Below are 23,337 nucleotides of genomic sequence, written 5' to 3'. Positions count from 1 at the left end.
TGCAAATACAACAGACAACACATACAATCAATATACTATCACCATTATCCAAAGAGCAGATCAGTATGCAGATACTCCTGGATAGAAAAACATGTATAGTAAGCTAGTAAATAATGAGTCAGAGAAGTAAATAGCCTCCTATTAGAGCAAGTGGTATATTCACGAATTGACTCTGATATGTGATCATTGGACGGATCCCAACAAACGAAGCATCATCAATTTCCTAATTTATTGTGACATAAAGATCTCTTTCCACAAGTTAGTCGATGTTTTGGATCAAGTGCACAACAGTCACTACATCCTCAGTTTGGTGGAGGTTATAGACCAGGTAGGGGAGCTAAATGTCATGCAGGTGGTCACTGATAATGGGCTATAGTATGACCGTTGAGAAGATTTCGATAGACAGGCAGCCACACATTTTCTAGACACCATGTGCTACACACTATCTCAATCTCATGTTGATGGACCTCGGGAAGATTTATGGGGTGAAGCATGTTGTCAGGACAATCCATTCCATTACTAGACTTACATATAGCCACACATGGATGCTATCTCTGATAAGCATCCAGGTGCAGGATCATCACTTTGTCAGCTCATATAAACAATTGACAATGTCAATTTGATATCATATAATGTCTTTTTCGCAAACAAAAATATTTAGAGAGGGCTCCCGCAACTTTAACGACAAGCCAACTCTGGCAAGCAAAGGAAATATGAATCTAGGTATTTTCAGACACCAACTGTAACTGCTCCTCTAATGTTTTATAATCAGTAGTGTCGAATATGCAATTCTCTTGAATACATTTGCAGTCATATGGTGATTCCACTCCAGACAGTCATTCCGAAACCTTAGGAGGCTAGTGATCTAGATTGTCTAGCAAACGGTCTCCTCCAGTGGGTATGAGTGAAACTGATCTACTTTCATCCTTATCCACAGCAAACAGAGAAATCACTGCATGTCAATGCACATGAATAATATTATATATGTTCTGCACCTCATATTAAAGTGCAATGAAAAGAAAGTAAAGTTAAAGTACAATGATCCTCATCATAGTGCCTTGCATGTGATGAGGAGGATTCGACAGCAGCAGCCAAAGCTAGATGAGCCAAGATCGCCTCTTCGATTGGCTAAATTCGTAGCAAGAGAGGCTAGGGTAGATGCAGAATAGTAGGCAAAACAACACATACCATGTTCACATCCATCCGAGCAGCCACAAACGTGGCGAGGGGTGGGAGGGCGATCGTTGCAGAGCTCCAAGTCCAAGACATTCTCCTATATCATCCCTCAATAGTGGAGAAAAGCTGAGAAGAGGCCATCACAGTAACCGATCTACTCAGGGTAGTGGGCACATTCAATCCACCCAACAAAGCTAGGCAGAGAGAAGTGTCAAAGGAAAGAAAATTGTTCCTCGAGTTAGTAAGAAAGGGAAAGGAAAGAGAGCTGCAATTTCATTAGCGAGAGACAAGGAGAAGTTTGTTTACTTAGATTCGGAGGCCAACGGGCCCTCAAATAACCGGTCTCCTATATCATCCCTTGATACCAACAATGATGACAGGTCAAGCGACAATGCATCTAGTGGCTAGAGAGGTAGTAGGGGACATGGAACAATAGTATGACCTACAGACCTAGTATCTTCGATTCACTAGTGAGCCCTAATTTACTCATGCCACATATGATAAGGACCACAGTGCATGACTTGGTAATGCCCGCAAAGACGGGTCCCTCAAGGTCGTTCGGGACATGACACTATTGCAACAGATAATCTCACATGTAGAATAGGGTCCCTAGATGTATGCGGATCCAGGTCGTACACTAAATCTTATTCAACACAATCAGGTTATGACCCGTATAAATATACTTCATCTAAGGTATCGTATTCAAGTAGGCACTATCCTCCACAGTCTTAGGTAACTTATAGGTTGGATTTCAATATCGCAATCTTCAGATGCCAACCCCATATCAAATAGATGTGCACATTATGGGAGGATGCAGGAATATAGGGCAACCCTCTTGAAATCTTAGAGTAGTAATTCAGGCTCGGACTATGATCGTGATCCCAACGTCTACAAAAGACATTGATACTCCATAAAATTCTAGATCTCGGTACGCATTTTGTACTTTAAATACATTAAGAATTCTTTGAGTGTATACCCTCCTAAATAAGCGAAATTGCATAAATACACTCGTAAAGTTGCTATTCATATGTATACCCTCGTAAAACACTTGTTTTGCATGAATACCCTTCTTTTCTTCTTTTTTTGCATATATACCCATGCCATCTAACATCATTAAAAAAAATGAGCATTTAAAACTGAAATGACTGAAATACCCCTAATTAGTAGATGCACAAAAAAAAAATAAGAGTATACATGCAAATAGCAGCATTGCGAGGATATTCACACAATGTCATAAATTTTGAAAGGTACACACTCAAAAAATCTATTAAAAAATGATCAAATCTAAGTTGAGACTTGCCAAGTTTTTCATGACTTGGTTGACTCGACAAGTCAAAAAAAAAGAGAGGCAAAGCCATATTGTTAATTTTTCTTTGTTTAAGATCTTAACTCAGTCAAGTTAAAATATCAAATGACCATTTTGATAATGCTATTCTTCCATTTGATTTTGATGTAATTATTATTATTGAGTCTATGACATCTATATATATTTAATTATCTTTAGAAGATTAAAGCATATTGAATTTAAATTAATTATAGATATTTCAATTAGTGAAATATCTTTTAGTAATTTATAAATGGTGAGTTGTTCATTTATTGAGGCAAGAATTTCACAAAGGCATCATTATTTATTCCATAAAAATTGATGTCAATGTGGGATTATGCAGCATGATAATCCTAATCTTTTTTTGTCATGTGCCTTAATTAAGAGTGACTAAATTATCTTCACTAGAATTGACTTATATAATTTGAGCATGCACTCCAAAGCATGTTAGATTAATTGTTTAATTCGAAAATGGATGTGGATTTGGCCCATGTATTCCTAGTTCAAATTAAAGTAAACAAGTCACATGATCAATCTAACAAGCTTTGAGGCTCATGCTCAAATGGTAGAAGTAAATTATAGTGAACATAATTTAGTCACACTTAATTGAGGAAGATGACCAAATAAGATCAATATTATCATGTTGCATGATCCTATGTTGACATCAATTCTTATGGAATAAATTCTGATGTCTTTGTGAAATCTTGCCTCAACAAATGCATAATAACTCAAAATATATAAATCACTAAAAAGTATTTTATAGATTGAAGCATCTATAATTAATCTAAATTTAATAAACTTTGATCTTCTAAAAATAATGAATAATATATAGATGTTATAAACTCAATAATGATAATTACATCAAAATCAAATGGGAGAATAGCATTATCAAAATAGTCATCCAATATTCTAACTTAACCGAGTTAAGATCTTAAACAAAGAAAATTTAACAATGTGACTTGGCTATTTTTCTTTTTATGACTTGTCGATTCAATCAAGTCATAAAAAACTTAGCAAGTCTCAAATGAGTTTTGATTTTCTTTTAAATAGATTGTTTGAGTATATCCTCCTAAATATGTGAAATTGTATGAATACCCTTACAAAGTTGCTATTTATATGCATACCCTTATAAAAGAAAAAAAGCTTGCCATAGCAGCTCAAACCTCCAATCGGTTCTTTTTTGCACATCTACCCACTAAGGGTATTTAAGTCATTTAATTTTAAACCGCTCATTTTTTAATGATAGTAGATGGCATGGGTACCTATGCAAAAAAAAGAAAAAGAAGGTATTAATGCAAAATAAGTGTTTTATGTAGGCAATACATGCAAATAGCAACTTTGCAAGAATATTTGTGCAATTTCACATATTTAGGAGGGTCTACATGCAAAAAAAAACCATACATTAAATCGATTCCATTTGTTATACGGTATGTAAATTCACTTATAAATAGTTTAATTGTACTTTATTTCCACTTTATGACCAAAAACGATATCAAAACAACATCAAAATTATAAATTAAATGACCATAGTCATCAAAATAATAAATGAAAAGAAAACGATTGAAAAATTAAAAATTAAAAAAAAAAGATAATGGTATATCAATCAGATGACTGATAAGCCACCCTATACCGTGTGGCGGTGTGGTAGTGAACCGATATCGTACTATGCTAGTGGCCAACTGATACGAGAGAAACATTTTGATCCAAGCAAAATGGTAGCCAAATTGATGTAAAACTGCCAAAGTTCTAGCAGCTTCAGCTACTATCAGCTAAAAGTAACAAGTTTTGCTCAAACTTCAGAAAAAATTGATTGAAACCAACCACCAATATTGATTTTAGTGAATGATTATGCATAACATTTTCGATGCTATCTTCTTTGTTTTCCCAATATTATATTTAACTTAATAGCATGGTTTCAAATCCATGTCGGACATCTTGCAGGTTGCCAGGATGGATATATCCGGAGTGTCGAGATGAGCCCATCCCACCATCATCCCAACATCCCAATTGATGTGTCCTAGGATATCACCCATCCCATGTATTGGGAGAGGTTGGGATGGCAATTCATCATGTTTCCTATAAAAACCAGGACAACCCCATCCCACAGATTTAAAACCTTAATGGTATCAGAGTCATTTGTTCATTTTAAGTCAAGAAAACAAGGGAAGTTATTTAAGAGTGATAAACTAGCATATGGAAAAAAGCATTTTATTAAGATTAAACTTAAACATTATGATCTCTGGAAAAACAAGGGAATTGGTTTGTTTTAATAAAATCAAGAAAAAAGAAAGCCTTTTCTTTCTAGATCAAAAAGAAATTCTGGAGATTTCAAGAGACTCCTGAGATGGAGGAGAAAGGGGGCTTATGGAGTCGGTCAACTTGATTGAGTTGCAGATTTGAAAAATCTGAGCTCTGATCTTAGGTATTTTTACTATCTGATCTTAGGTATTGCCATGTGTTAGATTGTCATCAGTGATAGCTGATATGGTTTAAATGATAAGAAACATGTATCTTTAATATCCTATATATATACATATATATTTACAGATACACACTGATAGTTTTGACTCCAAATAACAAAGTTGCATGCAGAAGGAACCCAAACAGTACAACATACTCCGACGTGACCTCAAATATATATTCTTGGCTTAGTCTATTTTCTATCTTTTGATTTTTCTAATCTTTCTTTGGTTGTACTTCTCTACTGAAGCTTCTAGAAGTAGAACCAAAACTAATAATATCAAAACCAAAATCAAGTTTTCAAACCTTGTCACTCCTTCCAATTGTAATTAATTGGAACACAAATACTTCTTAAAGATATTTTTAACATAATTTGTAAACAAGAAGGACTACATGTGCATGACTGAATTACATTAACAACAGAAGATGCTATCTGTGACAAGAAAAAAAAAAAGCATTTGTAGTTAGGCACAAATACGGAAAGTAGCTTTCCACTTTATCAACTTTCTTCCAACAATGCTAGCAGATTTTAACTTATGTGGAAAAGTTAATTGCAAAGAAGAAAGAAAATTTGATACATACTATGTTTGTTAGCAAAAGACAATTACTTTGTATTCACACAAAAGGGATCATCATTATTATACAAAACTATATCTGCCAAAAAGTTTACTAATATATTTAGAAAAGAACAAGATTTATTCTAATTTACATGTCTACAAAAAGATAATCAACATTTGTTGTCTCGGTACCGAACCTTATATCGGTACCATGATGCTATAGCATCAGTACGTATGGTACAGAGATCAGTTCAGCATACCAAGACTTGGTACGCCCCCCGTACCGAGTCTTGGTCCAATACTAATACGGTATGCTATGCCCAATACGTGGTGGTATGCACCGAAACAACGAACCTTGCTCCTAACAATATTGCCGATAATCTAGACTTAAGTTAAGTAAGAATTGATTAAAAAAGTACCCTTTCTAGCCGTTGTAGAAGTGCAGTCTTAAATTGACGAACACCACGCCCACTTGATGTTGGATCCAATCTATGTGCCTTTTCAAATGCATAGAATCGACCTATCCCATAAGAATATATAAACACAGTAAGGAACAAGAATTACAAATTTGCATAAAGCACCATGGAGAATAACACTAATCTACCAACAATAACAAATTGGCGAGAAATTCAACATATATGACAACATAGCACAATAGAAGTAACCAAAATTTAAAATAAAGAATAAGCGGATGCATGAACCAATACAAGACTAATTGAATCTGCCGGTGCACCTATAGCCTCAAAGAGTTAATGAATCCAGGCCATTTAACTTAACTTTCCATAGCTGAAGACTTTAATCTCAATTTTACAGGCTATATATTTGACGCACTGACTTAGTAAATAATACAACAATATTTAACTATTATGGAGAAAAATTAATACAATATTAAGCAATGGCCAAAAAAATGGTAATATGGCTTTTAACAGCAAGGTTAAATATGTCGTACATGTATAATCTTTGAAGTTTACCAATGAAAAGGAACCCTTTATCATGAGCTTTTTATGTTTCCTATACCAAGGAAAGTGGAAGAACTCCACATACAACTTTTCACTGTGAAAAAGAAACAAGGTCCTATTCATATAAGAAGCACTATGAAATTATAAAAAATACACACTGAAATATCCTTCCACAAAAATTCGAACACCAAAATTTTATGATTAATAAAAATTTTAATTGATTAAAATTGACAAGCAGTGAATATGGTAAGTAATCCAGGGTGTTGATGAGAAAAAAGCATCAACCAAATATCTCAAGTCAACTAATTGTCATGGAGTAGAAATCAACTTTTCAACTGGACCTGCTCAAGCCAAAGGCCCCTGATCCACTCAAAACTACCTCCTGCCAATTGTCTCCTTCGTTCTTCCTCTCTCCAGTAAGCTCTTCAGGCAAGCTGAGATCGATATACTTAACCTTGAAGAAACCTTCGTCTCTCCTTTGACCCTAGCCTTACCTCTGCATCATGCTGCAATTCCAGTGAAGCCCCATAGAAGCTAATGCAAGATCAAGTTGATTATAGCTTAATCAAGCCATAGTAATCCACAATCTAATGGTCAAAGAGCTAAAATATTTTAATAAAGCATAAACACTTCTAGAATTTTCTTCAATCAAGTCTTGTTGACATTAAGTTGCTATAGTCACTATTACCACAATGTTTTTGGTGCCACTTACCGATTAAAAGGTGTTCCTTTAAGAGATTATCCTATATCAACTGCCTCAGCATTTTGCCCACGCTCCTAATTTGAAAGTATAATGACTATGAAGGGATGTAACAATGTTGTTACTATTACCTTTATTTTGTTTAGGCTGTTTAGTTCCTCCATTTCTCGCTCAAGCTCATAACTAGGCTAGGAGAGTCATCAATCACTTACCAGTGCAGGCATTGAACTTTTGGTGCATTAATTATTTGGAAAATAGAATGTGGCACATGTGGTGCACATGTTATTTTATTTTTAATTAAAAATTTTATATAAATAAATAATATACCCTAGGACTTGGGTGGTTGATCTTGTGGTTAAGAGCCACATGGTGAAGGGCAAACATGCAAACAGAATGTGAGAAAGGGAGAGGCAGGGTGAGAAAACACATGAGAAGGGAAGAGCAAGGTGGGGAAATGCGATTGATCAAACATGCCTCATGCACAAATATTGGAGTTGGTGTTATCTAATTGAATAGATCCATAATGTTGCATTCATCCTATTTTGGCTTTGTGAGAATACTGGGCTGAAGCTGGCAGTCCCAACCGACTTCAGCCCATGGCCCATTAACGAGCGTTCGGCTTCTTTGGGCGAGATGGAAGCGGAGGCGCCAAAGCCGTTCCGCAGCAGCCCCGCAGCCGCTTGAGCGGCCGCCGATCATGCTCAACCGCCGCGAGAATCGCGGTAGTAAGCCGTTCAAAACCCACTATAAAAGCCCCTCTTTCCCTGCGTTGGACCACCACTGAGCCTCCTCTCTCTCCTCCCTCCTCCGGCGGCCGGCGTGCCACCCCGACAAAGCGCCACCACCCAAAGCTCCTTTTTTCTTCCTCTATTTTGTCCGTGTGCCCCGTTTTCTTTGAGTCTTCCCTATTTCGAGAGCCGCCGCCGCGAGCCCGCCGGCCGAGCTGTCCTCAGCCGAGGTCCTTCTCCGGTGGTCGGCGTGCCACCCGGCCAAGCGCCACCGCCTGAAGACCTCTCTCTTCCTCTTGATCACTTATTTTTTCATCGCCTTGTTTCTTGGACCAAGCATCGCCGTCCTCCTTCCATTGGAAGCCATCAACGCCACGAGATCCACCGTTGTCACCGTCTGCCAGTGAGTCCTCTACCTTGCCGTGCTTCCTCCTTGGCCGAGGGACCTGCCACCTTGGGTAGCTACGGGCCCTTCCCCTCCTTTCTCTACTCGTTCATGGCCGAGCCATGGCGGCACCATGCCACGGGCCGCACCACGGTGCCGTAGGCCACGCCCCGCTCCGCAAGCCGCACCATCACAAGCCGCCAGCCGGGCCACCCCAGGCCATCGACCACTCTCAGCCTTCTCTTCCCTCTTCCTTCTTTTCCTTCTTCTCCCCCCATTTCTTAGCTCAACGAGATGAAGAACATTTTGGACCCTATTGGGCCATGGTCATCCACCTAAGCCTTGATCAAATTTGGGCCCAGTTTAGTCATTTTGAGGCCCTATTAGGCCGTGCCCATTATGGGCCATGCCCATTGTGGGCCAAGTTCGAAGCATATTCACCCTATTGGGCCGTATCCATTGTGGGCCAAGTTTGGGCCCCATTCATCCTGTTGGGCTGTGTCCATTGTGGACTAAGTTCGGGCCCTATTCATCCATTGTGGGTCGTATTCCTCTTGTGCCCTGTTTATCCATTGTCGGTCATATTTCTTTTGGGCTTTGTTGGGCCCTGTTCATCCATTGTGGGTCGTATTCATTTTGGGCTCTGTTCATCCATTGTGGGTCGTATTCCTTTTGGGCTCTACTCATCCATTATGGGTCCTATTGGGCCCTGTACATCCATTGTGGGCCAAGTCCATTCATTTTGGGCCAAAAAAAAGAGAGAGAATGAAAACTCTCTTTTTCTCTCCCTACTTGACTCCTGGACCAGATACATGGACTGAATAGGCCAAGCTTTTGATTGGACCTAACCAAGTGGATTAAGCCCGAAACTAAATGGATTAGGCATAAAAGCTCAATTAGCCTTAGATTGTGGATCTCTTTTTCTCTCTAAACAAGCCCACTTCTGACTAGATCTAGACCTTTTTCTTAATGGTCGATCCAAACCACTTAGACCGAACCCAAGGCCAGGATCAAACCAAATCCAGACCTGAGCTAAGATTCTCTCTCTTCTTTTTCTCTCTCTAGACATGCTCGGACATCCTAGTATAAGCCATGTTCTTGTTGTTCGAATCCAAGTTGACCCAGTTTAGAGTCCCTAAATTGCCACGGTATCCGGGCGGTAGACCGGTCATTACTTCAATCCCAACTAGATTTGGCCACTTTCAATCTTCACCTTTGACCCATTGAATCCTCCTTGCTCGGACCGAACTGATCTGGGGGCATGAGACCGTAGTATTTAATTTTAACTTCTGAAATTATGTTAAAACTAATAATATTTTAATGATATTAAATAGGTGTATCTGACGTGTTTGCCTAAAGTGAAATTTAAAGCGAAAAAAGGTTAGTAACATAATGCTTCCAAGTGTGTTTTTCAAATTATTTGGTAAAATAATTATTAGTGGATAAAATTTTGATTTATGATTTGTGCTTAGTCAAACGGGTTAAGCATGTTAATAATCATTTTAAAATTATGTTATATGTTATAAAATCTGAAAATATTACTGGACAAATTATGAAAAATCTATTTTGTATGTATGTATTCGCAGCATGGCTATGATCTGCTCTGGCTCCGCCAATGAAAATTATTCGTTGGCCCTGTCGACTTGTAATTTGTGAGAAACTGGTTTCGACACCGCACCACCGATGATTAGAATAGTGGTATGTGGACACCGTTGCCACCGATGGTTAATAACAGTGGATTTGGCATTTTGTGCAAAACATAGCTTATTGATGTTGGAATTCTGGTATCAAAGTTTTATGAAAATGATAATAAATTTCAAAAGAAACATATGTTTATTGGTGATTTATTTTTCAGTCATTATTTTGTATTTTAATTAAATATCTGGCATGCTTTGACCCCACTCTAGAATATTATGTTGCTTACTGGGCTAGTATGGCTCATTATCATATTTTTTCTATTTTTCATATCCGGAGGCATGATCGCACGGGACTGAAGAGTGCGCTAGATTTCAAAGATTTTTTTTCTAGTTTTTAGCATTTTAGTTAGATTAGCCAGATTATTTGATTTATGTTAGCACATGTTACTTGAAACTATCGCAAGATTACTTTGAATAAATCAATGCTTAAATAAATTTTAAGGAGTTGTCATTGCTTTGATATGTTTCGTAGCCTTGCATGCCTGTATGGTCCGCCATATAGTGCGGCATCTGTCGCGCTCCGGGTTCGAAGCATAACATGCTTCAACCAAAAATCACCACTCTCACGACAATCATCCACAAGGAGCTTTACAATACAATAAAGTGTGCCAATAACATGCATCAAGATTTCTCTTCCTAGCCTTGTTCAAGTATATACTAGTCAAGCTTTAAAAAAAGTTCTATATGGGGCCTTTGTCAGCCTCTATCAACCAAAAAAAAAGAAAAAGAAAAGAAAGAAAAATATTATTTCTTCAAGGGTTTTTTGCATGGATACCTTTCTAAATATCGGATTTTGCATGAATACCCTTCCAAAATTGATATTTGCATGTATACCCTCGTAAAACTCTGTTATTGTACAAATGCCCCTATTATAACTTTTGTCCTAACAATGTTAAAAAAAATCATGTTTATATTAATTAAAAATAAAATATTTTTTTGAAATTATGAAATTGTCCCTCTCTTTTTCTCCTGCTATCGGGATCCTGTTCATAATCCCACGGGCATTCGCAATCGCGAGATCGCGATCCCGCAAGCGTTCGCGATAGGGCGATCGCGATCCCGATCCAGCGGAGGTTCACGATTGAGCGGGATCGGGATCGCGAGCAGGCTCGCGATCGTGATCTCCTTCACCGCGATCGCTATGCAGCTCGCGGTCGCGATCTCCTTCCTCCCTATTTCGGAACCAAATACAGAATATGCAGCAACTAAGTGCATTCCCCTTGGTGTTAAGAGCTCGGACAGCTAAAGAAGTGGGGGAAGGAATTATTTAATATAAAGAGGATTATTTTCATATTCCTTAAAAATGCAGCCTTCCACATCAAGATCCACATGAAATTTCACTAATCTATACAAAAATAAAAAGAAAAAAAATGATGATGGTACCAAATAGGTTTTAAATAATTATTCCTATTTCAAAGTGTTTTATACGGAGGATGCGCATGATGAAGTTTCTTCTAAAGCCTAGAGAGAAGATATTAACTAATAAATATAAGATTATGAAGGTTATCACATTAATTCATGTATCTAAATTCTTTCTATCTACTAGAATTTTTTTTGCATATATACCCTTCTAAATATAGAAAATTGCATGAATATTCTTTCAAAATTGCTATTTGATTGTATACCATTATAAAATGTTTCTATTTGCACGTCTACCCATTAAGGGTATTTTAGTCATTTTAATTTAAAACCGTTAATTTTTTAACGGCGTTAGATGGTATGGATACATATGCCAAAAAAAACATAAAAAAGGGTAAAATAGCAACACGTATTTTCAGAGGGTATACATGCAAATATCAATTTTGAAAGGATATTCATGCAAAATTCGATATTTAGGAGGGTATTCATGCAAAAACTTTTTCTTCAATGTTGTGGCACAACTGTAAAGAGCACCCAGAATATGACCCAGTTTTGGTGAGAATAATAGTTTGATATGCAATCTCCATTAAGTCATGTGCATGTGGTCCAATTATCATGGGAAATGAGCAAGGGTTAGGTTTACACCATCAAAAGCAAAACATTGCAGTGCAAGAAAGCAACTCATAAATTTAATAAGGTGAGGTTAAATTAATTCGTTGGAGAAGAAGTTCTTCACTGAGAATAATTTTGTGAGACAACAACATCAATTGTGTAGGAGGTTTTTGAAATTTGAGAAGAACGATTATGAAACCGTCTCTCATTTCTTACGTTTTGAAACTGATCCTTGAATGACCTGCCCGTTGAAAAACTCAACGGACGACCGTTATTAAAACCTCTCGAAGAGGGAGACATTGGGCTCCAACGTTTCTTGATGTGAAGCCTAAAAAAAGGCCTCACCGAGAGGGAGAGATGAGAGAGTTATTTCTTATTTTTTCAGCTTTGTTTTCTTCACAGTTTCATGCACAGTAATCCTTTCAAGCTCTGTTTTCTTTCTTTTCTCTATCCTCTCTTCATCGTCCACCCACTATCGTGTACGAGCATACAGAAAAGATCTTGCTGAGTTCAAGAGAATTTGTAGTACTGTGCACGTCTATAAATTCAACAGTCCGTTGTATCTTGAGGAGGGATCGCCAGAATCCGGTGCACGTAAGGAGGCGAATCTCTTTCAAAGACAATAACTATACGCCTCGAACCGACTACAGGTACTATTTATTTTATTGTGGATCGAAAGAAAACGACGTCGAAGAGGTACATATCGAAACTGGTTGTTTCAGTGAAATTAATTACTTGTGGTTTATTTGAGTATTTTTGAGGTGATATTTCCAACAATTTTTGAAAGAGATTTGTTTTCGAAACACAAAAATGGACAAATTTAAGAACTCATTAAACGATATCCTGAAACCCGAGCCATTTGATGGAAAGAATTTTGTTAGATGGCAAACAAAGATGAAGTCTTGGTTAGACACATTAGGTTTATATTATGTGATTTCAAAAGATCCTTCAAATAAGGACCCAATGAATCATGAACCCGACAGATCATCTGCTAAATACAAATTTGAAAGAGATGATCATTTGTGCAAAAGTTTGATACTTAGTGCACTAAATGATAACTTATATGACATATACTCTAGAGCTGAAGGTACAGCTAAAACATTGTGGGATAAACTTGAGTCGAAATATGGTAAAGAAGCCGAATCAGAAGAAAAGTTCATCATAGGAGAATATTTTTCTTATAAAATGGTAGATCACAAATCATTAATTGATCAAGCACATGAAGTCCAGAATATAGTGGCAAAGATCATCGCAATGGAAATCTCCACTGATGAGAGAATTCAGGCGGCAGCCCTCATAGAAAAGATCCCATCTTCCTGGACGAATTTTAAAGTCTCTTTGAAGCGTAAGAGACACACCCTCTCTTTGGATCAAGTACTAGTGTCCCTTCAAATAGAAGAAAAATATAGGAATAACCATAAATAGGATTTGGGTAATGACTCAGAAGTTAGAGCAAAGGCAAACTTAGTGGAAACGAAGAAAACTAACTTCTCGAGAAATAAACCCAAGAAGCACTTTGAGAAGCCAAAACCGAAGATTCAAAAGGAAGAGCAAGAGAACATATTATGTCTGTGGAAAACCAGGACACTATGCCAAATAATGTAGGCATAGAAAGGACAAGGTCAAGGGGCAAGATGACAAAGTGACTCCTTAGGCAAACATAATAACCAGTTCTGGCTCTACTGGAACCGAGGACAGGTTAGTAATATCAAAATTTGAGTTAAATCTGGCCTACAATCCAACTGAATGGTGGATTGATACAGGAGCTACTGTTCATATTTGTTCTGATATTTTCTCTCTCTTTTTCTACCAGGAGGTTAAAGGAAGAACTGTAACCATGGGCAACTCTAGTGTTGCATAAGTAATTGGAGAAGGAGAAGTAAAATTGAAGTTTACATCTAAAAAATTTTTTACTCTTACTCTCCATAACGAGCAACATGTGCCAGATATTCACAAGAATCTTGTTAGTGGTTTCCTTTTGAGTCAGTTAGGCTTTAAATTAGTGTTTGAATCAAACAAGGTTGTAATTACCAAGGGTGGGACATTTGTAGGGAGGGGTTATGTTGCTGATGGATTATTTAAATTGAGTGTACTACCATGCAACAGTATGAATAAAAATATTTTTTCTCCACTTGTTATGCATATTGACTCCTTAGAGATGTGGCATAATAGACTTGGACACGTGAATAACAATACCCTCAAAAGAATGATGAGTTTAGATTTAATTCCTAAATATAATTTAGAGAGAACAAACAATGTGAAATTTATATTCAAGCTAAACAACCTACGAAACCATTTAAATCAACAAGTAGAAGTTCTAACCTACTTAATTTAATACATAGTGATATTTGCCAAATGAGTGGTATTTTGACGAGAGGAGAAAAAAGATACTTTATTACCTTTATAGATGATATATCAAAATAATGCTATGTATTTTTAATAAAAACTTAGGATGAAACCTTAGAAAAATGTAAAATTTATAAATCAGAGGTTGAAAATCAAACCCAGAAAACAATAAAAAGACTTAGGTCAAACAGAGGAGGAGAATATAGTTTAACGGTACTTGAAAAATTTTGTGAAGAACATGGGATTATACATGAGACTACTGCCCCTTATTTTACTCAGTCAAATAAAGTTGCTAAAAGAAAAAATAAAACTTTTATTGACATGATTAACTCAATGCTTACTAGTTCTGGTCTTTCCAACAATTTGTGGGGTGAAGCTCTAATTTCAGCATATAAAATACTTAACCGTATACCATTTAAAGATAATCAGAAAAAACCATATGAGTTATGGTGGGGTAGGAAACCTAGTCTAAAATATTTCAAAGTTTGAGGTTGCCTTGCAAAAGTTAAAATTAACTCTAGCAAGATGACTAAATGGTCTCCTAATACTTTCGATGCAGCTTTCATAGGGTACGCAAAAAATAATAACGCATACCGATTCTTGGTAGTACGATCAGATTTACCGGACATTATACCGAACACTATTAAAGAATCGGATGATGCAATATTTTTTGAGAATGTGTTTCCTATGAAAGAAAAGAGAAAGTTAGAAATAGGAGAATCCTTTAAATCAAGGTTCGCCGTACCGGTACAGGTTGGCGTACCGGTGGTCGGCCGGACTGGTACGGTACCGGTACGGTACCGGTCCGGTACGTACCAGCTGGTACCGTACCGACCGGTACCGGTACGCGGTGGTTTCAAAAACCACAGCGCCTCGCGTTGTGGTTCTTAAAAAAAAAATCGTACCGGTGCGAATCGGCCGGTACGCACCCGTACGAGGCCGGTACCGGCCGGTACGAGCTCCGAAACCGGCCGGTACGGGTAAAAAATCGAAAAATACCGATTTTTTAGTGATTCTGGTACTGGTCTAGGACCGGACCGGTACGGCATTCCATGCTTTAAATCACAAAATAATAATATTGAACTAGAACCCCAAGTCAAACTTAGAAGGAGCAAGAAACTTAGAATAGAGAAAAACCTAGGAGATGACTTTTACACATTCCTTGTTGAAGATGAACCTTTGACATATACTGAAGTGATGAAATCTAGTGATGCACCTCTATGAGAGGAAGCCATTAAAAGTGAGATGGAATCAATCTTTTTACACAATACATGGATGTTAACCGATTTATCTCCAGGGTCTAGACCACTAGGATCAGGGTATGCCTTACCGGCCTGTATGGGCTGATACGGACCGGTATCGGATCAGCGTGGGATCCGGTACCGAAAGTTTTTATTAAAAACTGGCTGATATGATTGTCGTACAGGTACGAGGCCGTATGAAGCCGGTACGTACCGGTCCAGGCCGCCATCAGTACCGGTATGGCAGACCTTGACTAGGATGCAAATGGATCTTTAAAAGAAAACAAAATCCTGATGGATCCATTAAAAAATACAAAGCTAGATTAGTTGCTAAAGGTTTTAGTCAAAGAGAAGGAATGGACTATTTTGACACTTAGTCTTCAGTCACTAGGATAACTACAATTCGAGTGCTTATAGCATTGGCAGCATTATATAAATTTGAAATCCACCAGATGGTTGTGAAAACCATCTTTCTTAATGACGAGTTAAATGAAGAAATTTATATGGAGCAGCCAGAAGATTTTGTAGTTTTTGATCAAGAGAATAAAGTGTGTAAGCTAGTCAAATCTTTATATGGACTAAAACAAGCTCCTAGACAGTGGCATGAAAAGTTTAACTTATCATATGGGTTTAACATCTGAGACTTCGATAAATGTGTATATTAGAAAATATTTGATAGGTCTATTATTTCCTATGTTTATACGTAGATGATATTTTAATTTTTGGTAGTGAACATGTCATAATTTTAGAAGTGAAGAAATACTTAAGTGACAATTTTGAGATGAAAGATTTAGGGTTAGCTAAAGTAATCTTAGGAATCAGAATTATAAGGACACAAAATGAAATTGTTTAGAGTCAATCTCATTATGTTGAAAAGGTGTTAAAGAAATTTGGATACGAAAATTACAAGCCGGTTAGCACCCTATATGATCCTAGCATAAAATTAAAGAAAATGGTGGGGACAGTGTTTCCCAATTAAAGTATTCTCAATTAACTGAAAGTCTTATGTATTTATCTAACTGTACAAGACTAGATATCTCCTATGCTGTAGGAAGACTGAGTAGATACACCAGTAACCCCAATAAAACACATTGGGATGCAATAGAAAGGCTTCTTAAATATTTGAAGTGCACTATTAACTATAGGGTATGCTATTCTGTTTTTTTCACTGTACTAGAAAGATATAGTGATGCTAACTGGATCTCTGATTCCGAAGACACTAAGGCCACTAGTGGATTTGTTTTTACACTAGGTGGTGGTGCAGTCGCTTGGAAATCTTCCAAGCAGACTTTGATTACTAAATTAATCATGGAGGTTGAGATGGTAGCCTTAGAGTTAGCTAGTGGAAAAGCAGATTGGCTTAGGGGTATGTTATCAGATATTCCCATAATGGATAAGCCTATTCCTGCTATTCTAATTAACTGTGATAATCAGACGACTATAGCAAAAGTAAAAAGTAAAAAATCACAACCGTCAGCGGCAACCCAACCTATCTGACTGGAGATCCCAAGATATAGGTTCAATGGGACAAACAAGCTGACTAAGTGGCTGGTAGGAGCACCAAATTTAAAGTGAACTAAGTTCTCTACCCATCTCTATGGAGCAGGTGCTCAACTGCACTAGACGGGAGGATGGGGTAATGCCTTAATGATATCAAGGCTATTATAGCAGGGTACAAAGTTGCAGTATACCCTTAAAGATATCACCGATGTGAGTATGATTGTGGAGCCACAGTCAAATAGAGAATTAAGGCTTGTTCTCTAAGAGACACTCACAAAATAAGATACCTATGCATGGCCGTAATACGCTACCCCAATGGAACTCATATGCAGGGTCAACTCTTAGTTGTTCAGTATTCTCAAAATCTATACATAAGTCCAAGTTCAAGACTTTGTTCATTTCGGACCAGTGTGGATGGCGAAATATCAACTAGATGAAGATTCAAGTCCGGAAGACACCTTTCATCGAAAGCTAAGTGTACCGATTGCTCGTACTTTGAATTTTCAAAATTTCTGTCATTTTCAAAATTATCTCAAAATTTTTAAAATTTCAAAAATGGTGGGGAAATGTAAGAGGTTTTTGAAATTTGAGAAGAACGGTTATAAAACCGTCTCTCATTTCTTACGTTTTGAAATTGATCCTTGAATGATCTGCCCGTTGAAAAACTCAACGGACGACCGTTATTAAAACCTTTTGAATAGGGAGACGTTGGGCTCCAAAGTTTCTTGATGTGAAGCCTAAAAAAAGGCCTCACCGAAAGGGAGAGATAAGAGAGTTCTCTCATCTCTTATTTCTTTTTTTTTCAGCTTTGTTTTCTTCACGGTTTCATGCACAGTGATCCTTTCAAGCCCTATTTTCTTTCTTTTCTCTATCCTCTCTTCATCGTCCACCCACTATCGTGTACGAGCACACAGAAAAGATCCTTTCGAGTTCAAAAGAATTTGTAGCACTGTGCACGTCTACAAATTCAACGGTCTATTGTATCTTGGAAAGGGATCGCCAGAATCTGGTGCACGTAAGGAGATGAATCTCTTTCAAATACAGTGACTACATGCCTCAGATCGAGTACAGGTACTATTTATTTTATTATGGATCGAAAGAAAACGACGTTGAAGAGGTACGCATCGGAACTGGTTGTTTTAGTGAAATTAAATTACTTGTGGTTTATTTGAGCTCTTTAGAGGTGATATTCCCAACATTTTGAACCTTTGCATTAGAAGCTATATTGTGAATGCTTGTAAGTCACGTTGATGTTGCTGTAACTAAAGTAAGCTCATTGGATAAAGCAATTTTACTTCATTCTACTTGCTTGTACGAGACATAACCAGAAATATGCAAGACCTAAGCAGACTTGTGAATCAATATACATTTGTGCATGTGAAGAAAAAGATGATACAAGAAAATAGAAATAGAATTATGATACTGAGCTGGCATACAATAATTTGGTGGATAATATTTTTGTATGAAAGAACAAGCGGAGGGCCAAGCACAGTTCAAAATTGCGATTAACTAAGGTGGGAGATAAGTGAAATGGATCTGCACAGTAACAGAACAGGAGAAAAAAGTGGAATTAGAACTAAATCAGAGGTGCAGCACTAGCGATAACCGTATTATGCGACACGATGAATGGTTGAGACATGTCGTTAAGAAGAGAGATGAGCATTATCAGGCCCAAGCACCCAAACTACTGGAGATCACAAAGAGTTTCAATCACTAAAATATCAGGTCAAATCAACAGCATTGCACAAAAATCAGACCAGAATCACAGTGCAACAAAATAATGACAGCATATACATATAAGTGACCATTTTACATTAGAGTGTTGAGTATATGAACCCACACGCAAAACAAAGTAGCCATGTGGGAAATAAGCTGAAAAAAGAAAGGAGTGCAAGGAGTGCAAAGGGCATGAAGAAAGCAAAGTTGGAACTCACAAAGATACGCGACCCGGCGGTTTTGGGACTCAACCTCATTGGCCACACGGAGAATGGGTGCGATCTCGCCAAGCGACGACGGGACGATCTCGCTGTTGAAGATCGACGACTCCCCCAAATTCCCCGTCGTCTGAGTCCGGCGTATCCGCCCCTGCGGCGGCTGATCCGGCCCCCCTCTCGAAGAAGAAGACATCCCTTCGTAACTTCAAAAACCTGGCTTTTCCGCAAGAAAATAGTCAGAAAACAGCAGTTAGAAGCCCAATCCGACGGATTAAGCTGATAAAGAGGAGTAGGAGGAGGAGGAGGGGAACCGGTTTTTCTTTTCAGAGGTCAGATTTGAGAGCTCGGCATGGGAGGAGTTGGAGAGGAGAGATTGGAGAGGCTTGCGTGGGGAGGAGTGGAAGAATGAGAAATCCCAGGTCGGAGTGGCAGATAAAAGAACTAACAGAAAAAATGTAGAATGGTGGGAGGAGGGAAAGGAGGGTGCAAAGCGCTACTTGAAGCAACAAAGAAGCAGAGGGAGGAGAGTGGATGCGTAAAAAAGAAAATAGAAGCGAGGGAGGGTACCGGCCGAGGAGTGGGATCCAGAGAGAAAGTGGGATGACCTGTCGTAAATGGATGAGACCATTTTTTTTACTACGAGATTGCCATCCATGACCCGAATTCCATAGATATGGGCAGAGTTCGCCGAATAAAATCTTAACTGGCAAATAAATTTTCTTCATTTTACATGTGCTTTATGCAAGATATTAAAATATTAAGCTATTATTTATTTATTTATTTATTTATATACATTAAATCATTTTTTCATACCAATTTATATATTGATATTATATTATATTGTATTAAGTACTCTAACATTTATATTGTATGTTCGGTGTTGTTTGGAGTGCAAAGGGATGCATACTCCTATTGTCAGGGATATAAAAATATAGTCAGCAGAAATGAGGCCGTAAGTGCAATTTTCAGTCTAACAAAAGCATGGAAGGTATTATACTGACTCGTGAAAAAATGCTAGAATACAAAATAGCTAGGTTTCAATTTTTTCATCTGCATATATGCTAAAGAAAAATTCAACTTTGAAGGGATTGTTTGGGTTGATGGGTTCCATGCACTGGTTTGAGATTTTGATTGTTCCCGCAGCGTAATCCTCCCACTGAGGGTATTTTGGATATTTCGAGAAAGCAGAGGGGTCAGTTGGCGAAAGAATTTAAAAATCCCGGGAGAATGCCAGAGCTTCCTTTGGCGTGGGGCCCACAGCGACGGCGACGCAAGACGGTGGTCGCACCTGCCTGGCCACCGACCCGCAACGTGGCACGGGAACCATGGCAGAGCTTTCTCTTTCTCTCGTTCCCCTGGCTTTCGGCACCCTCCCGGAAAAAGGACACGTGTCGTAACGGATGGTAGTATTATTTCGACTTCACCCAAGTTTTCGCTAATCGCAGAGCATCCAAACTAGTGCCGGCTGGGTCGGCAGATCTTTGATATGTCCATAATATATATATACCATACGAGGCATATAATGAGGGCAAATCATATTCTTCATCAGAAAGAGTCGGCCACGATCATCAATTGATTGAATTTGTAGTCAGAGATTTTCCTAGTAAATTTTTAGATTAATATATTTTTAAAAAAAATATCATATAGTACTGATGATTGGATAGCCTTTTATATTCTCGTATCATATTTTTTTTTAATTTTATTGGCTGCAGCCGAATATTATCTACAGTTGTATAAAAAAAAAAAAAAATCCTCTTCCCGTTGCGCAGGTAGGTACTTTCAGAGTCGCTTATTGTCAAAAGGATGGCGCTTTGACGGTGAGTGCGATGCATATTAATATGAACTTGATTCCGTGCCTAAAGTATGTTACCCAGCTTTCTCTCTCTTTATGTCGTCCAAGAATTTCGAACAAGGGTAAAACCGGAAAGGAAAAAGTAAACCGGTAATGCCTTAAGCCTTAAGCCTTAAGCCTTCCCACCCTGGTTATGGTTTAAAATTAAGAATTTTAAAGCAACGTGACCCGCCTTCCCATCAATTCAAGCTCTTTCGCGTCCCATTCGTTTCAGTCCGTTCGGGGGAAAAAAAAAATGCAGCATCGTCGGGAATGCTTTGAGATATGTGCTTTTTTTTTCCATCCTATCCGTTTGAGTAAAAACACGCATTGCTTTGATATGTGCTCGTTCCCATTTAAAGACGTCTGACGGTCTGAGGCCCTGCTTGGAGGAGCTGTTGGTAGTAAAGCTATTGAAAATAGAGCGATTGGAAGTAGTGCTTTCTGAAGTAGAGCTTTTATAAAAAGCTGTTTGCTGTTTGGTAACTATATTTCTAAAATGTTGTAGCACTTTAATATGTGTTTGGTAAACAAATTGAGAAAATACTTTTGTATAACAAAATGATCATAAAGGATATTATATAGTATTATACAACAGAACATAATAAAATATAATATGTATTAATACATAAATATATAATATAGTATAATATTATTGTAATGTAATATAATATCATTATAATATAGTATTATAGCATTGTATACTATAGGATAATAATTTAATATAATATTAAATTATTTAACATAACATATCAATATATTATGATATAATGTAATATAATATTATATTTATAGTATAATACAATAATAAAGATATAAAATATTATAATTATTAGCATAAATTAATTTTTTATAATATAACATAATATTAAATTATTTAACATAATATATTAATATATTATGATATAATGTAATATAATATTATATTTATAGTATAATACAATAATAAAGATATAAATATTATAATTATTAGCGTAAATTAATTTTTCATAATATAACATAAAAGACAGTCATTTGGAGTGTGAATTTCACTTGCATGGTGTTGAAAACTGCAGTTATTTTTTATGTGTTCAAATACTATCGATATTTAAAAACTATAGCCATAAATTCTTAAATTTGGTTCCTCTGGTATAAGTTATGGCATACTGATGGAACAGTCATCTTTGTTGAAAATATTATTTCTTGAAACTTAGAAACAATATGCTTTCGAATTTCTTAAACCATTTCTCAAATTATTCTTTTCTTTTCTTTTTCTTTCTTTTCTTTTCTTTTCTTTTCTTTTTCTTTCTTTTCTTTTCTTTTTCTTCTCTTCTTCCCAATTTTTTCTTTCCTTTTCCTCTTCTTCTCTTCTCCTGACTTCTTCTCCCTTTCCCCTCTTCTCCGATGAGGTAAGTGTTAGCATCCCTCATATGCCATGAAAATTTTGAAATAATTTTCAGATTGCAGCGGAAAAATATATGCGGGATCCGTTCATCGCATGAACGTATTTTAAAACCTTTCGTTTGTAGATAGATTAGAATTAAATTATTTTAAACCATTTTAAAATCATTAAGAAGATCAGATCTTCACCTTGTGCAGGTAGATAGTCTCCGCAAATCTGATTTACGTGGTATTTGATTAAGGCTCAGTGGAAGCCGCACATGCGTCCAGCCTCGACGGGTATCCACACGAAGTAATGAGTCGATCGAAGCCTTTGGATCTTCCCGGGGTGCTAGCTCCCTTGCAGAGAAGGCTATTGATGGCTGAAGTCCTCTCCTTTGAATCAACCTTTGATTGCCTTGAGAGGAGGAAGAAGAAGGAAGTGCCAAGGAAGAAGAAACGAAGGCTTTTCGCAGCCTTTTACTTTTCCTTGCGCTAGAACCAAAAGAAGAGGAGGAAGGAGATCACGTCGCCCTTGGTTTCTTCCCTTGTTCTTGTGGCTGAAGAGAGGAATGAGAGGAGGTTCCTTGCTGCCAAAAATCCTAAGGAAAAACCATGAAAAATTCGTAGCCCCTTTGAACCCCTCTTTTATGGTGTGTGGATAGAGATGAGCTCCTAAATTCAAAATAGGATTATGTACACCCATTTTAGGAGCTCATCTTTATCCCTTTGTGAATTCAAAATAGGAGGGGCATGGCCTCTCCTTTTTCCTTCACGCCACTAGCCAAGGGAGAGGCGTGGGCCCCTCCCTCTTCTCCCATATGGTCAGCCCCTAGTTGATCAAATCAAGTAGGGAGGGTTGGGTCCAAAGGATGGGTCCAATCCTATTCAAAATAGGATTATGTACACCCATTTTAATTTTTCCAAATTCTAATCCAATTAGAATTTAATTGAACCATGACTCAATTGAACTCTTCAATCCTAATCTAATTAGGAGTCATTTAATTAATTAGATTAAAATTAAAATTAATTAGGACTTGAGAAAATTCTAATCTAATCAGGACTTGTTCAAATTTCAGCCCTAAGACAATTAGGACTTTAGAAATCCTATTCCAAGTAGGACTCTAATTTAATTTGAAAAAATCCTAATCCAATTAGGACTTCATGAA

At 37.3% G+C, this 23,337-nt stretch overlaps 1 protein-coding gene across 1 annotated transcript in view; it reads right to left on the bottom strand.

The window, feature by feature from the left end:
• Positions 1-19,498, bottom strand: part of LOC103710535 (callose synthase 3-like) — a 116,164-nt gene extending 96,666 nt beyond the window's left edge. Inside the window, exons 1-3 of the mRNA XM_088717639.1 lie at positions 19,290-19,498; positions 18,979-19,191; positions 5,937-6,037 (exon numbers count right to left, since the gene is read on the bottom strand). Coding sequence (XP_088573765.1) covers positions 5,937-6,037; positions 18,979-19,171 — 294 coding nt within the window. The 5' untranslated portion in view covers positions 19,172-19,191; positions 19,290-19,498. The remainder of the gene's footprint in view (positions 1-5,936; positions 6,038-18,978; positions 19,192-19,289) is intronic.
• Between the last annotated feature and the right edge of the window lie 3,839 nt (positions 19,499-23,337).

Source organism: Phoenix dactylifera, chromosome 3 (genome assembly GCF_051530095.1).
Source record: "Phoenix dactylifera cultivar Ajwa chromosome 3, Ajwa_hap1_PhDact_Kaust_v1.1, whole genome shotgun sequence".
Taxonomy (NCBI): Eukaryota; Viridiplantae; Streptophyta; class Magnoliopsida; order Arecales; family Arecaceae; genus Phoenix; species Phoenix dactylifera.
Note: the sequence above shows the minus strand (reverse complement) of the source record. Positions and strands in the feature narration are given on the sequence as shown.